The sequence below is a fragment of the Leptonychotes weddellii genome, chromosome 3 (assembly GCF_054177405.1).
Source record: "Leptonychotes weddellii isolate Sample4059 chromosome 3, ASM5417740v2, whole genome shotgun sequence".
In the NCBI taxonomy this organism is placed as follows: Eukaryota; Metazoa; Chordata; class Mammalia; order Carnivora; family Phocidae; genus Leptonychotes; species Leptonychotes weddellii.
In genome coordinates, this window is record NC_138371.1 from 166,203,814 (window position 1) to 166,221,775 (window position 17,962).

Sequence of the window (17,962 nt, forward strand, 5' to 3'; positions counted from 1 at the left end):
TCCTTGCAGGGACTGTGACAGCAGTTTCTCGACTTTTCTTAAACACTTCAGAGTCATTCTTCACGTAACTGTCAGTGTGATAGTTTAAAACTCCAAGCAATAAGGACACACCCCATCTCATCCCATCCCATATCTGCTTTAAGCCCTCTAATGGCTTTTCCTTGCATTTAGATAAAGTCAAAATTCCTTCCCCTGACTACAACCCCAAATGATTTGGCACCTGCCTTGCCCTCCAGTCTCATTTTAGACTACTCCCTTCATTGCCTGCTGTGCTTTAGGTACACTGGCTTTCTTGAATATACCAAACTTCAGAATCTTAGAGTAAGGTTTTTTTTGTTTTGTTTTGTTTTGTTTTTTTCGAGGGGGGGTTGAGGGGGCTCTTGAATACTCTAGCTGATATTTTCACACAGATGGCTCCTTGTAGCCTTTCATATATTGGCTTACATGTCATTTCTTCAAAAGAAGATACTCTCATACTGCCACTCAGTCATTCCTCTTATAACCATATTCTTAATCTCTGTGTAGATGTTTTTCTTGTTTGTTAACTTTTTCCTCTGTTATTTTGAAAAATTTCAATCATACAACATTTTGAAAGAATTTTACAGTGTGTACCTATATTCCCATCATCACGATTCCACTATTAATTTTTTGGAGATTTGCTTTATCATTTATCCATTTGTTAATCCATCTTGATTTTGGTGCATTTCAGAGTGCAGTTGCAGATATGTATCCCACTAAATACTTTAACATAGAATTATATGCATACATATATGTGTTGGACATGACTGTCACCCCAGAGAGTTCCCTCATGCTCTTTCCAAGTCAGTCCTCACCATTTTCCCCAGGTGCAGAGTCAGCTAGTTCTAAATTTTTATAGTAAAGATTCGATTTTTAAAAAATTGAGATAAAATTTCAATACTATAAAAGTCTTTCAAAGTGTGCAATTCAGTGGTTTTTAGTATATTCACAATGTTATGCACCCATCACCACTGTCTAATTCCAGTACATTTTTATTACCCCCAAAGGAATCTCTATACTCATTAGTATTCACCCCCTTCTGCCCTCCAGCCTTGGCAACCACTAATTTACTTTCTGCCTCTATGAATTTACCTATTCTGAATGTTTCATAAAAATGGCACTTTTTGTGTCTGGCTTCTTTCACTTAGAGTTGTTTTCAAACTTCATCCATGTTTTACCATGTATCAGGGCTTCCTTCCTTTTTATGACTGAATCGTATTCTATTGCATGTGTATACCACTTTGTTTTTATCCACTCACCTGTGGATGAACAATTGGGTCAGTTCCTCCTTTGACTATTGTACATAGTACTGCTTTGAACATACATCTACATGTATTTGGGTACCTGTCTTTAATTCTCTGGGGTTTATACGTAGTTGTGGAATTGCTGGGTTGTATGGTAATTCCATGTTTAACCTTTGGAGGAACTGCCAGATTGTTTTCCACAGTGGCTGTGACATTTTACATTCCTACCAGCCATATTCCAGTTTCTTCACATCTTTGCCAGCGTTTGTTCAGGTTTTTTTTTTAATATGGCCATCCCAGTGTGTGTGAAATGATATCTCACTATGCCAGATATTGACAGAATGGATAAAAAACACAATCCAACTATATGCTTTTGACAAGAAACTCACTTAGATCCAGAGATAGAAATTGAAAGTGAAAGGATGGAAAAAGATACCCCATGCAAATAGTAACCAAAAAAGAACTGGGGTGGATATACTAATATCAGACAAAATAGACTGCGAGTCTAAAACTGTTACAAGAGACAAAGACATTATGTACTGATTGTTATAAACACACGTGCACCAAACAGCAAAGATCCCAAAATATTTGAAGTAAACATTGACAGAATTGAAAGGATAAATAGATAGTTCTAAAATAATAGTTGGAGACTGCAATACCACACTTTTTGTAATGGATAGAACATCTACAGAGACAATCAGTAAGGAAATAGAGATCTTGAACAACACTATAAACCAGTTAGACCTTATATATCGAACACGCTGCCCAATAATAGAAAAATACACATTTTTCTCAAGTATCTATTTATTAAAAGGAGGAGTGACTGAATGATTGAGTTATAAAGAATTTTTAAGGGAAAGGAAAAAATATCAAACCGAAACAGGTATCTCATAAAGTGTGTTCCTTGTCTTGCAATATTCCCAGGACTTAGTTCAAAATGGAGATATCTCCCTGCCCCCTTCATAGAATTATCTTGATGGATTGCTTTTCTCTTAAAATAACATGAGATACCTGCATTAAACAGATTCTATTTATCTTTGTAAATGATTGTTTTATGTTCATTTGGTTACTGTTTTGTAGATAGTTGACCATGTGGGTTAATTTCCTTTGTATTTCTAGTACTTAAGACAACGCTTATCACATAGTGTATATTCAGCAAGTGGTTATTCAGTGAATGAATCCAAACAAATGTGTATATCAGTATACAAATGAATTAAATAATCACACATTTAAAAATTTTTTTCACAATATTTATAGACCATAATTTGACAGTAATTTTCTCATTCCTTTTCCCTTAATCTTCAGTTTTGTAATGGAGATACCTGGGAAGAACAGGAATATTAAGTAAACTATGATAAACTCCCAGCAAATAGATAATAAAAAATAAGATTATTCAAATAAATTCAGTATGTGCTTGTGAATGACTACTACTCAGCAATTCTTGTCGGTGGTTCTTGGATTCATTAGGCTGGGCTGATGGAAGCTTTTACGAATCTAAGATTCAGATGTGCGAGATTATGTGACAACCTTATTGCCTTCTCCCTTATCTCTGATGGTGACATCTTACATTCTTTGCAAGATAGGCTCTCCTATGTCTTTTCTTTCTCCCTCCCTCCTTCCCTCCCTACAACCCAATGTGGGGCTCAAACTTCCAATCCTGAGATCAAGAGTCTTATGTTCTACCAACTGAGCCAGCCAGGTGCCCCCTTCCATTTGTTTCTTTTTGATACTAGCCTTCAGACTGCCTTGGCCTCTGTCTCTGATGAGTGTGTAGGGGCTATGGTTATCCTTTCTTCTCTGCCTTGGCTGTTTTCCTTTGCCTATTCTTCCCATCTTCCTTTTGACATGGCATTACATTAAAAAAGTTGCTCATATTTTTTTATAACTAAGAACAAATTGTTCATACTTAAGAGGGATAAAAATACTTGGCTAAGCCACCAAGTCTTTTATTTCCTCTATTTCATGCTGCTTAGGATATTTTTCACACGTCGTATACGACTGTGTGGTTGAAGATACATTGAAGAAACCTTTGAAAAAATATTATAATTTAGACTTTGTTCACAATAGCACATCATGTTAATTTATTTTCCAGTTTGGTCCTCAGTAGAAGATATGTTTCATGTGCTAAGGAGATTTAATAAGAAATGCCTGAGGAAAGGTTATGTTGAAGAGAATAGTGTTAAAGTATTCTTTATGAAATCCATTAAAAAGTGAGGCTTTTTACTTCGCTGTTTTCCCATCGTCGTTGAAGTAATGTGATCATTTGAGGTCAAGATGATAATCCCTGGGAGATGAGAGCGTGAGTTCTGTATCCCCTCTCTTCTTTTTTCCCTACTGTCACTTAGGGTACTTATCTATATATATTTTTTATTACTCCAGCATACATGTTTTGGCTTTCAGCATGATTTTACAAGTTCTCTCTCTCTATTTTTACCATATTTGCTCCCACTTTTTGTTTTTCTCAGTCCTTAATTACCTTTCCTTTTATTATTGTTCTTTCTTGCATTCCTTTTCTTTTTTCTATTCTATTGCAAAAGGCTCTGCATAATGTTCTGACAATAATGTGAAAACATGGAGCCTTAGGTTTTTGTTGGGAAACTTCCTGTCTGTGAACCCTTTTTGCTCTAATCTATCAATACATTGAAATGTGCTTGATTTCTGTTCCCTGGAGCAGAGTTAGGGATCTAATTTTGTATTTGCCTAAGTAGAGGGAAATAGGTAGACAAGATCAGTTTTTCTGAAAAGAGTAATTGCTTCTCCTTGCCAAATCAAAACAAGTAATGTTATGTTTTGGTGTACTTTAGCTTATAACACGTCTTGATTTTATTTTTATGTGTACACTATTGATTCATTCTTACTTAAACTAGATATATTTATGTGGTTATTTATGTGTTTGGATGGCCAACTTAGGAAAGGCAAAAATATCCTGTGCCCTCTCACACTTTTTATTTTCCAGTGGAAAAAAATACAGTGTTAATAAGGATCATCACAGGTATCTTTTTTGGAGATTATATGTATTATATATCTGAGTAGTAGCAGAGATATGAATAAGTCACTGTTGGACTGCAATATGTAACATGTTTACATTCTAGTTACTGGATGATTATAAATCCCAGATAGTATTAACGCGTATGTTTATCACCTTAGTCTGAAATGTGCGAACCCAAAGGGTTACAGCAAAACTAAGTTGATAATGTTAAAACTAACTATAACTAGTTTGTAATTAAAAGACTAGGGGCACCTGGGTTGGTTAAGCAACTGCCTTCGGCTCAGTCCTCAGGATGGAGTCCCGCATGGGGCTCCCTGCTCAGTGGGGAGTCTGCTTCTCCCTCTGATCCTCCCCCCTTTCATGCTCTCTCTCTCTCATAAATAAATAAAAAAATCTTTAAAAAAAAAAAAAAGACAACAATAAGATCAGTAGAAAATTATGACCAAATATATACAACATGGGTAATGGTATTTATTTCCCCAAATAGCTTGAATTTAAACTACCTCTTTGTTTGTGTACACAATAGGAATTTTTCCATTCCTAGTAGCCAAGTGTTGTATGGTAGCCACATTTCCCAGTATATTCTAAATTGTATTTCCCTGGAAAACTGTGGTAATATGCTAATTTTTATTTGAGTCTGTGCAGTTGTTGTTAGTTCATGAGAGCTCTAGTATTCCACATTTGTATTGCTCTTTCCTTGTGATCTTAAGCGACAAAGACTTTTGCTTCATTCTGTGTGTTCACTTCCCGTCGGTCACATTGTGGGGTAGGAAGGAGTTCTGTTCTGTTGCCAGCCTCATGCAGAGAATAAGGCTGATGGAAGTTCTACCATCTGCAGTGTCATGGATCACAGAGGCAGGAAGTAGAAAGGGCTAAATTGTGATAGCAGCAGTGAGGCTTTTCCCATGGTTCAGCGTTCACTGTTATGTCTCATTATATGGTTTCACTGTTTGTGCATGATAGCTATCTCCCCAATCTTGAATTCATCAACTTCTTTCCATTTCTCTGCTGTTCTCTCTGTTTAAGCTAATCACTGTGATAGCCTTTCAAATGTATTCCTCTGTCACAGGTGGGATTCCTTTGGAAACAGATTCTGGAAGTTTATTGGGGGAAATACTCTTGGGACCAGCCTGTGTGAGGGAGTGAAAGAAACTGGATTGAAGGGCACCTGGGTGGCTCAGTTGGTTAAGCCACTGCCTTCAGCTCAGGTCATGATCCTGGAGTCCCGGGATCGAGTCCTGCATCAGGCTCCCTGCTCGGCAGGGAGTCTGCTTCTCCCTCTGACCCTCCCCCCTCTCATGTGCTCTCTCTCATTCTCTCTCTCTCAAATAAATAAATAAAATCTTTAAAAAAAAAAAAAAGAAACTGGATTGAAGGAGAAGTTGAATTGAGTTGAGATGCAGACTCAACAAAGGCCTTAGCTGATCCTACAGAGGGCTCTGGTCTTTCTTGGTTGTTTTAACTTGGGGCCATGGGATTGAGCCTTTGTACACCCATATCAGCTTACCACTGCTTGTGGACTGCCCCTAAGAAGGGGCAAGACCTTAGGCAGAAAGCGGAGGACCAGTCCGCTGTTGGTTGCCAACAAGACTTCCAGCAGCTGGGGGAATGGCCTAAAGTGGTGATTTGAATAGAAATCCCTGTTTCACAATTATGATACGTATTTTTCATGATTGTTCATTTCTGAGTTCATTTGTTCTTTCTCTCTCTCTCTCTCCTCCCTCCCTCCCTCCCTCTCTCTCTCTCTCCTTCCTTCCTCCCTCCCTCCCTCCCCCTTTTCCTCCCTTCCTTCCTTTTCTGATTTTATTTTTAAATGATCTCTATACCGATACGGGGCTTGAACCCACAACCCCAGGATCAAAAGTCTCATGCTCTACCATCTAAGTCAGCCAGGTGCCCCAGGTTTCTCTTAGGATTTTTGACTTGTTTCTTAGGAATGTATTTTAAAATAATTGAAAATTTTCTACTTTTTATTTTATTAATTTCTAAATTGCTTTCTGATCAGTGAATATGATCTTTTTTATTTAGAATCTCTCTGATTTGATGAGAAGTATTTTATGGCCAAGGAGTAAGTCACTTTACATCTTACATGTGTACCTGAAAAGAATGTATAGTCTCAAATTATTGTATGCTGTGTGTTATAGATAACCAATAGGTCAAAACTACCTGTTAGGATGTTTAAATCTTCTAGTGACTTTTGACTATTTGATCAGTTTTTGAAAGAGTGGATTTCCTAATTCTTCCTTGCTTGTTAGGTCTTGCCTCTGTATATTCTTAAGATAAGTTAATAGGTAATATAACAGTGTAACATGTGTCTTCTTGGCTAATTTTACTTTTAATCAAAGTGGAGTGAATTTTGGCTTTTACACCTAGTTTTATGTGATGATATGTCTAAACCAGCTTATTTTGGTCTTTTCCTTGTATGTTCCTATAACTTTCAATCAACCAGTGAACCATTGTTTTAGGGTGGACTGGCATTTTGTCTTGTTTCTATTCAGAGTGGCAGTGTCTTTTAACCAGAGTGTAGTCCATGTACATTTATTATATTTACTACTGTATTTCGATTTATTTATATTGTGTGCTTTTTATTTTTGTTCTTCTTCTGGATTGTATTTTCTCTCCTTTCTTAACTTCTTTTTGATGATGATGATGACTTAAAAATTTTCTGTTTTTATTCTGTTTTCGCCTCTACCTGTTTCCACTATGATGGAAATTTTACACTCTTGTTTCTGTTGTTTTAGTGTTTACTCTAGAAATTTCAACTTTGGAGATATTCCTTCAGGTGTCCTTCATTCTCCTGTATCAAACTTTATAAAACATTCACTTATCTTAAATTTCAGTCTAAAGTTTATTCTCCTACCAAAGAAATATTTTAATGCTGTTTACCCTTTATATGCTTTTTTATATTTTATTTCCTTATTTATTTACTTCACTAATGAGACATTATAGGGTATCATCATCCATTGTTTATTTAGCTTTACCCAAATGCTTCTTTTCTTTTTTTTTTATTCTTGTTAATCCCCATACATTACATCATTAGTTTTAGATGTAGTGTTCTATGATTCATTGTTTGTGCATAACACCCAGTGCTCCATGCAGAATGTGCCCTCCTCAATACCCATCACCAGGCTAACCCATCCTCCCACCCCCAAGTGCTTATTTTCTTTGCTCATTGTTCCTTTCATCTCTGATTCTTTCTGTTTTTCCTGGAATTTACTCTTTAGAAGTTAATATGGCTAGTTAACTCAGTTTTTGTTCACATGAACTATTTTTCATTCTTTCTTGAAAAATAGTTCTGCTGAATATGCAAATCTAGATTGATAGTAGTCCTCTATCAGCAAAGTGCTGGAATGTTTGTACTGTGTTATGTAGCTATGGAAGAGATAGCTCTAATTTTTGTTACTTTGTAGGCAATCTGTTCTTTTTGTCTCCTTCATAAGATAATTTTCATTGATACACACTTTATGAAGAATAAAATCTAGCTATTTTAAATGTATAGTTCAGTGAATTTTAGTAAATGTAACCACAATTAAGATATAGAACATTTCTATCCTGTTTTTTAAATGTCCCTTCCCCCATTTTACATTTTACTAGCAGCGTTTGGGAGTTCCAGTTATTCCAGCAAAACACTTAACATTGCTTGTCTTTTTAGTTTCAGTTATTCTAATAGTTGTGTAGTTTTATTTCATTGTGATTTAAAATTGTATTTCCTTAATACCAAACACTGTTAAGCATACTTTCACATGCTTAATGCTATCACATTCATACATCTTCTTTTGTGAACTGTCTTTTCAAATTTTCGCCCCCTCCTTAAATGATTAATAGATTTAATTATTCTTTTTAGCACAGTTTTACATTTACCGAATAATTGAATAGTTTAAATAAATGGAGTTCCATATACGTCCCCAACCACAGCCCTCTGCAGCTTTCCCAGTGTTAACACTTCCTGTTAGTGTGGCACATTTGTTACAATTAATAAACCAACATTGATACATTAGTAACTATAGACCACAGTTTACATTAAGTTTCCCTGTTTGTATTGTATAGTTCTGTGTGTTTTGACAAATGCATAATGACATGTATCTACCATTATAGTTTCATACAAAATAGTGTGCCCTGTGCTTCAGCTTTTCAGCCCTCCCTTCGCTACCCCCACAAGCCTTGGCATACGCTGCTTACTCTGTGCTTTTGCCTTTTCCAGAGTGTCATATAGTTGGAATAAAACAGTATGTAGCCTTTTCACATGGGCTTTTTTCACTTAGCTATATGCATTTAAAAGTTCCTGGAGTCCAGCCCCGCATCCACATTGGGCTCCCTGCTTGGCGGGGGGCCTGCTTCTCCCTCTCCCTCTGCTCTTCCCCCTACTGGCCTCTCTCGCTCTGTCAAATAAATAAATAAAATCTTTAAAAAAATAAAATAAAAAACAGGAAGATTTAAAAAAAAGTTCCTTCATGTCTTTTTGTGGCTTGATAGCTCATTTAAAAAAAAATTGTTGAATAATATTCCATTGGATGGTTATACAACAGATTGTTTATCCATTCACCTTTTGAAAGATACCTTGGTTGTTTCTAGTTCTTGGCAATCATTAACAGAGTTGCTATAAAAATTTTTGCATGTAGGTTTTGTGTGGACATAAATTTTCAACTCAGTTCGGTAAATACCTAGGAGTATGGCTATTGGGACCTAGGGTAAGATTATTTTGCATTCCCACTGGTGGTGAATAAGCATTCCTGGCGCTCTCCTATTGCTCTGCATCCTTGATAGCTTTTGGTATTGTGAATGTTTTGGAATATTAGCCATTCTAATAAGTGCATAGTAGTATTTTGTTTTAATTTGCATTTCCCTGAACACAAAGATGTTGAGCACCTTTTCATATGCTTATTTGCCATCTTGTATCATCTTTATAGAGGTGTCTCTTCAAATCTTTTACTGATTTTTTAATTGGGTTTTCTTTCTTTTTTTTTTTTTTTCTTTAAAGATTTTATTTATTTATATGAGAGAGAGAGAGCACATGAGAGGGGGGAGGGTCAGAGGCAGAAGCAGGCTCCCTGCCGAGCAGGGAGCCCGATGCGGGACTCGATCCAGGGACTCCAGGATCATGACCTGAGCCGAAGGCAGTCGCTTAACCAACTGAGCCACCCAGGCGCCCATTAATTGGGTTTTCTTATTGTTGAGTTTTAAGAGCTCTATTTTAGATAGAGTTCTTTATCAGATATGTATTTTGCAGAAGTTTTCTCCTAGTCTGTGACTTGTGCCTATATTCTCTTGAGTGTTTTTTGGTTTTGGTTTGACAGAGAAATGTTTAATTTTTTTTTTTTTTTTTTAAGATTTTACCTATTTATTTGAGAGAGATAGAATGAGACAGAGAGAGCACATGAGAGGGGGGAGGGTCAGAGGGAGAAGCAGACCCCCCACCGAGCAGGGAGCCCGATGCGGGACTCGATCCCGGGACTCCAGGATCATGACCTGAGCCGAAGGCAGTCGCTCAACCAACTGAGCCACCCAGGCGCCCGAGAAATGTTTAATTTTAATAAAGCTCAATTATCAGTGTTTTTCTTTTATGGATCATGCTTTTGGTATTGTATCTAAAAACTTAATTGTCAAACCCATGGTCATCTAAATTTTCTTCTGTTCATCTTCTAGAACTCTTGCTGTTCTTATATTCAGGTCTAAGATCCACTGAGTTAACTTTTAAGGATTGTGTGTAGATTCACTTTTTTGTGTATGAATGTCCAGTTCTAGCACCATTTGTTGAAGAGACCATCCTTTCTCTGTTGAATTGCTTTTGCTCCTTGTCAGAGATCAGTTGACTATATTTATGTGTGTCTATTTTTAGTCCCTCTACTTTATTCCATTGATTAATTTGTCTGTTCTTTTGCCAGTACCATGCTGACTGTAGCTTTATAATAAGTCTTGAAGTTGGGCAATACCAATCCTTTGAAATTGTTACTCTCCTCTAACATTAGCTATTCTGGGTCTTTTGCTTTTTCTATATAAATGTCAAAATCAGTTTGTTGATATCCACAAAATAACTTGCTGGGATTTTGATTGGGATTGCATTGCATCTATAGATCAGGCTGAGGAGAATTGGTATCCTACACATTTATTTAGATCTTCCTTAATTTCATTGGAATTTCGTAGTTTTCTTCATATAGGTAGCATATATATTTTGTTAGATTTATGCCTGTGATTTTTTTTTGGGGGGGGACTGTTAATGTAAATGGTGTTGTTTTTTAATTTTAGAGTCAAAGTTTTCATTGCTGGTATATAGGAATGCAATCCCCTTAATGTACGTTGACCTTGTATCCTGCAACCTTGTTATAATCCACTTACTAGTTCTGGATTTTTTTGGTGGTGGTGGTTGTTGATTCTTTGAGGTTTTCATTATAGAAATCATATTACCTGCTAATGAAGAGTTTTATTTTCTTCCCTATGTGTTTACCTTTTTCTTGTCTTATTGCATAAAATAGAACTTGTGTAGGACGTTGAATTGGAGCGGTAAGAGGGGACATCCTTACCTTGTTCCTGATCTTAGGGGGAAAGCATCTAGGTTCTCACCGTTAAGTATAAGGTTAGGTGTAGGCTTTTTGTAGATGTTCTTCATGAAGTTTAAGAACTTTCCTTCTATTCATACTTTGGTGAACTCAATGGGTGTTGGATTTTGTCAAATGCTTTTTCTCCATCTGCTGATATGGTCATGTCATATTTTTTCTTCTTTAGCCTATTAATGTGATGGATAACATTAACTGTTTTTTGAGTGTTGAACTAACCTTGCATACTGGGAATAAATCCCACTTGGTCATGGTATAATTCATTTTATACATGGTTGGATTTTTTTCCTTTCAGTTATTTTTAGACCTAGGAATTCAAATTTTAATTTTTTTATATTTTCTATTTCTGCCACCATGATCATTTTCTCTGTATTAGAAAAATTTTTAAAGATTTATTTATTTAAGAGAGAGAGAGAAAGCACGCAACAGCAGGGGGATGGGCAAAGGGAGAGGGGGAGAGAATCCTGAAGCAGACTCTCTGCTGAACGTGGATTATGCCGTGGGGCTTGATCCCAGGACCCTGAGATCATGACCTGAGCTGAAATCAAGAGTCCGCCACTTAACCAACTGAGCCACCCAGGTACCCCAGAAAAAATATTTTTTCTTGAAGTGTATAGTTGATAATTTCTTCTTGAAATCCTTTCCCATACTTACAGTGTTTGTAATAGCTGTAATTTATAATAGGTTCTTTAAGGTTCTTCATTTCTGGGTTTGTTTCTGTTGCCTGTTTTCTTCCTGAGGTGGGTTGCATTTTACCTCTCTTCACGTGTCTCTCTCTCTCTTTTTTTAGAAGTAATTGTTATGCCCAGTGTGGGGCTCAAACTCATGACCCTGAGATTGAGAATCACATGCTCTACGGGCTGAGGCAGCCAGGCATCCCTCTTCACAAGTCTCTTAATTTTTTTTTTTTCTTCAAGATTTATTTATTTATTTGAGAGAGCGAGTGAGCATTCATGAGAGTGAACGCCGCGGGGGTGGGGTGGGGGGAGAAAGGTAGGGGGAGAGGGAAAGAGTCTTAAGCAGACTCCCCCTGGAGCCCAAGGTGGGGCTCCATCTCATGACCCTCAGATCATGACCTGAGCTGAAACCAAGAGTCCTTGCTTAACTTTGCCACCAAGGCACCCCCACATGTCTCTTAATTTTTGATTGGATTGTAAACATTGTGAATGTTGTGTGTTTGGATTTTGTCATCTTTGAGTAAAATGTGTTAAGGTTTATTTTGTTTGATAGGTCAGTTAATTGATGTTGGTATTAATACATTTTAGGCTTTTTCTTTTTCTTTTTTTTTTTTAATGAGCTTTCTTGGCTCAAGTCAAGCATAGCCTTACCTGGTATTGTGATTCAACAAGTATATGTTAGGCCATCTCTGTGTACCTTCCATGCTTCCTATCCTTGAATTCATAATTTCTATTTCATTAAACATCTGTGGTTTCTTGGTACAATGTAAACTCTTAATGTTTTAGGCAGGAGAGAGAGGTGATCTTATATATATATTTTTGAAGCATTCCAATGACTATAATATAGTTTGAGGGGACCAACAGTAGTGATAGGGAGTTGTGTTTGGAGGCTACTGCAGGAATCCTATGAAGACATATGTGATGGTAGTTTGTGTAAGTGTTGTGGTCGTGGAGATAAAGAATAGTGAATAAATAGGATTTTTTTTTTAAAGATTTTATTTATTTGACAGAGAGAGACAGCGAGAGAGGGAACACAAGCAGGGGGAGTGGGAGAGGGAGAAGCAGGCCTCCCACTGAGCAGGGAGCCCGATGCGGGGCTTGATCCCAGGACCCCGAGATATGACCCGAGCTGAAGGCAGTTGCCCAACCAACTGGGCCACACAGGCGCCCCAGAAATAGGAGTTTTTAATAAAGACTTTATAACTTGCATACTATCCAACGGTTATAGTCCTAGACATATACTCCAGGAACTCTTACACAGGGTTCCAAGCAACACATTCAGAAATATTCATGGGAGCATTGTATGTATAAGTCTGAATGTCTATTCATAGTAGAATATATAATGCTTCAGTATGTTTATACAGTGAAATATATTACAGTTGTGTTATATTTGGCTTGTTTCGTCAGGGAATCTTGTTTTTCTGGGTTATATGTATTGACAAATCTAATGCTACATTGCCTTCTTTTGGGGGGACCATTTTGTAATTGCCTTATTACACACTGCCCTGTTGCCTAATAACATCTCACCTTTTCTGAACATATAATTTCTCATTGACAAATTACTTTTTGTGTTTTGTTTCTCCATCTAGTTTCTTGTGGACCAAGGACAATTTTCCAGTCTTACTTTGAATCTCACAAATCATTGCATAGTCCAGGGTCCATAGTAAATAACTAAGATGAGATTAATACCGGAATCAGAATAAATGCAAATTTCCTAATTCTCAGAGGGAACTGAAAACAGAGATAAGGGATGTAGATATCTTACCTCTTGTGGTTTCCTGTTTCCTGTTTATATGGATAAATAGTTTTGGATGGTGAATTGATACAACATTTTTTTTTTTTTTGGCGTATGGACTCATGTGTTTAAATTTTTTGTAAAAATGTTTTCTCAGGCATGCCAGTTTCTAATTTTTAGATATTATTTCTTCACTGCTCCAAAACAGGCTAATTCTTCTTTAATGAGTTCAGTCTGATTCCTTTATGTGACATTCATTGTGAGGCTACAGCATTGAAGGAGACAAATAAATACTCTGCTTTTCACTCTCATGCAGGGTCTTTGGCATGCAAAAGTGAGAAGCATACTTTCTCCCTAATTTATATTTTAATTCTCTTTTTCTTCTGCCGTCCCATGGATACTCTCCAGCTGGATTATTTGTCATTTTTTAAAACCAATTCCTGCTATTCCTGACTAAAATGTTCAAATCCTGCTCATCCTTCATAGCCTCATTTAAATGGCTCTTGCTGTAATATGCTTTCCTTAATCCCTTTTCTGTTACCTTCCTATGATACTTTTCTCTTCTGCATTTCCAATGATAGATTTACTGGGGTATTTTTCCCTTTTTCTTCCTAGATTCTAAGGCTCCCAACGTGAAAAAAGTATGTTAATCGTTCTTCTCACTGCACTTAGCATTGCTTTTAAAATGCTGTCCCACATAGACATAACCAACATCAGAATTTGAAAAACTGAATTAAGTATGAAACAGAAAGCAAGAGCCATTTTAACTCAGTTGAAGTTAAGAGTAATATTTTGTGGTTTAGGGGTTAAAGGTCTACGACATTTGGCCCTCTCTTCCTTTTTCTCTAAGATCCTATAGTTAGAGTGTAGTGTTGTTAGAGCATCACAGGCTGGGAAGAGCCTTTTAAGCGCTCACTGATCTTTTTTTTCCTTCAGAAAAGATCATAAACAAGTGTCTCAGACATGAGTGTATCCACCTTGTTTTCAGAAAACCTCTAAGCAAGGAGATTTTTAAAGTTTTTCTTGATAAATTGGTATAGAGGTGACTCAAGCTGTCAAAATTTTTACTTTATAATAATCTAAATACTTACTAACAATTTTATGATTTAATTTTCTCTTATAAAACTTTAGCTGGAGATGTCATTTGTTTGGGCCTTACTTGCTAGCGTACACATTCCCTGTTGGATGAGTGGAAATAGTACGGTAGCTCTTCACCGATAACAGCGAGTCCTGGAGCTTCTGTTTCCACCCATAATACAATAACCATGTGACTTGATTTCCCCCCAGATCATTGTGTCAGTTCTTGCCGATAAAAGCTGTAGGGGATCTCTCTGACTTTTCAAATGAAAATGCCTCAAATACCTGTGAATCATTACTTTTGGAAAAGGGAATTTAATTTGTTATGCATGCAAACAGAACTTTTGGGGAATATTGTGTGTGTGTGTTTCCTTAATATTATATAAAAGTTGCTTCTTATATTTGCTATGTAATACTATATCTACTTCCATTTTTGGAATCCATTGTCAAATAACTTATTTATGTTTCCTTAGCGCTTTATTTCATTACTGGGGAAAATGTTACATTTATAGATACAAATAGTCCTTTTCTTTTAAAATGATCACACTCTCATTTTTAAAATATATATGAGATCATTACACGGTGTTATTTTCCTAACTCTAAAGAAAGGAACTTTTAGATAAATTAGTTATTGTCTTCTGCGTTATTGAACATGTGGTCAGTTGTCATGTTCATGCATCCAGATGATCAAAGTCTGAACTTCTGTCTAATTCTTCCCTGCTGTTAGGCTACCCTGTCATGATCAAGGCCTCAGCAGGTGGTGGTGGGAAAGGCATGCGAATCGCCTGGGATGATGAAGAGACCAGGTGAGGTGCTGTCCAAAATATACTTTTGATGAAAATTGCAGTTACTAGAGTTTTATTAAACTGACAAGTAAACAGATACCAGAAGTGTAATGGAATAATTACAATAACCATCTCATTTTTACTCTTTTAGATGGGAAAAAATGGAAATTATGCAGAAAACTTCCTTGTTTATATTTTGATGATGATTATTCTGTTATAGAAAGGTTTTTTACTTTCTTAAACCTTAACAAAGGATTATCTTTTTGTTTTTACAGTGTATTTTTTTAAAATTACGGTCATGATTCTATTTTCTAGGCAAAAGCTACTAACATTTGATGTTGTATATTCTGAATGTGGTTAGAGATTTGAAGCAAATGCATTTAAAGGCAGTCATGATTTCATTTGTTTATGTATTAGTACGCACTTGCTTTCCATTGCTTGTCTATAAAAATAGTGAAATACTTTGATAACTTTTTACTGTGGAATGTATTTCGTTTTGAATTTGAAACTACTAAACATCCTTTATATACAGTGCACCCTGTTGTAAATGTAGACCACATTTTTTTAGTATGCTAGTTTCAGGAATCAAAAGTAATTTTTAAAACAATTAAAAAAAAACCAATGCATTGTTAACATCATAGTGATTAAAAAATAATTTTTTAAAAAAACTGCCTAGTACAAACAGGTTTTAGGGGATTCAATTTAGGTTTGCGTTTTTATTGATTTTCAGGTTTGGCAGAAGAGATTTTTGTCATTTTTTTTTTTTTTTTGGAGGGCCAGAGGGGACAAAAATGACTAATTATCGTGTTATGTTGCCTTTCGGTGCCCTTTCTCTACCCAGAAGTAATGTGGTCTTCTAGATGGTTCTGCTTTCTCCCCTTCTTTGCTTTTCCTTCCTCCCCACTCCCCCAAATCTCTCAAAGACAGAAGTCCAGAGCAGTTGGTGTGAAAGTTGTCCAGTACACACCAAATTCAGAAATTAGGTTCTCAAGTGAACAAGTAAGGTAAAAATTTCCTCAAAGCAATACATTACCCTTTAAAATCTTTTGGGAAGACACCAGGTTGCAGACTTGCACAGATGGTTTTATCTCTAAAAGAAAATTGTCGTAGAACACCATTGTTTCTTCAATTGAGCATCAGAGAAAGTAATTGGTTGTGTTGTGGGGTGATGAGAGATGACATATATTGCTCTTTAAACCCCAGGCTTACTCTGAGTGACACTGGTGAGACTGACTGCAAGAATTAACTCATTGCATAGGTTGACAATATTTGTTGAGAACCTGTGTGGCAGGCTCCATTTTAGTAGTGTTCCTGGAATATAGCAATGAACAAAAAACAGAAAAAATTTCTTTCCTCCGTGAAGTTTATACCCTAGATCACGAGTTCTTAACCTTTGAATTCCCAGTCCCATAAAATTCAGAGGAGGTTTATGCATCTGGATGAGAGGGAAAAAGGACCTATTTCTTTCACCTCTAACTGGGATTTAGTGTTTCCTCCAATGTAGGCAATGAACTACAATAGTAGTAGTATCTTCGGAACTTTCTTCCACTTTGGAAATCACATATCTTCAACAACTGTAATGTGATAATGTATCTCTAAGTAACAGTGATTATTAGATTTGTTGTTGGAGCTTGTTATGAGTAAAGAACCCCATACATTATATCCCAAATTTGTTCTTAGAAAATATTTTGAATCCTGTATTTCAGTATAATTTGTTTTCTGTGCAGTCCTATGTATTTTCTTTTTTTGCACTTTAAGCCTTATTTTGAGAAGAGGTTCATGTGCTGCATGATTAGGCAAAAGAGATCTATCTATAGTGTGAACACATGGAATGGGAGATAGCGTTGCAGCCATCTTTGGGAAAAAACGATCTGCTGTAGCTTCTGGGTAGGAAAGAATGACATAATGATATTAAACACAACTTAATGGTTTTGTAAGAGATGTGTGTTTTACAGACTTTAACCTTTTCCTCATTGTGCGGCCCCTTTTGTATGGCACTTACATAGCAATTAAGCTTTAGCACTTATTTTTCATTATTCTTCTTGGGATCTCAGATTTCTTCTCCCTCATTTCTCTAGGGCTTATTGTTAGCAACATATTTTATGGTGAAGATTACTCTTCAGTTTCTTGGCATTGAGATTTTCCGTGCTGCTGTTAACCAATGGATTTTATTTATTTTATTTTATTTTTTTAAAGATTCTATTTATTTATTTATTTTAAAAAGATTTTATTTATTTGACAGAGAGAGACACAGCGAGAGAGGGAACACAAGCAGGGGGAGTGGGAGAGGGAGAAGCAGGGTTCCCGTGGAGCAGGTAGCCTGATGCAGGGCTCCATCCCAGGACCCTGGGATCATGACCTGAGCCGAAGGCAGACACTCAATGACTGAGTTGCCCAGCTGCCCCTAACCAATGGATTTTAATGTAGCATTCAGTATTTTCAGAAATCACTATATCCATTCATAGAGTGGGCATCTTTTTGGGTAAATAAACCTTTAAATGGCACATTGATTCAAAATATGTTAATAAAATTAGTAAAAATACATAAATAATTTTCTATCTAAAATATTCTCAATTTGATAAAAGTATGACACTTTGGTTTAATGATACATACTCCTCATTTTAAAAAGTTGTTCTATATCTCGTTACTTTGGAAGAATCTAAACTACAGGAAAATTGAGAGAATAGTCCAGAAAACTCTTCAATAGTTTTCTTCTAGAGTCACCAATTATTAATATGCCACATTGTACATACTCCTTCCTTTCTCCTTTCTTGGGGGGGAGGGGATTTTTTTTTTTTTTTTTTGCATGATCCACAAAAATTTTAGCCTTCTTTGGAAGGAAAACCTCATAACCATTAATTGCTTTATTATTTTATTCTGAGGAGT

The 17,962-nt window shown here is 36.2% G+C and overlaps 1 protein-coding gene across 3 annotated transcripts in view; it reads left to right on the forward strand.

Annotated features, from left to right (window-relative positions):
* The window catches only part of PCCA (propionyl-CoA carboxylase subunit alpha), a 369,494-nt gene that overhangs the window by 119,485 nt on the left and 232,047 nt on the right, over positions 1-17,962 (forward strand). For all 3 annotated transcript variants that reach the window (XM_081815165.1, XM_081815167.1, XM_081815166.1), the window contains one exon: positions 15,019-15,097. In XM_081815165.1, coding sequence (XP_081671291.1) covers positions 15,019-15,097 — 79 coding nt within the window. The remainder of the gene's footprint in view (positions 1-15,018; positions 15,098-17,962) is intronic.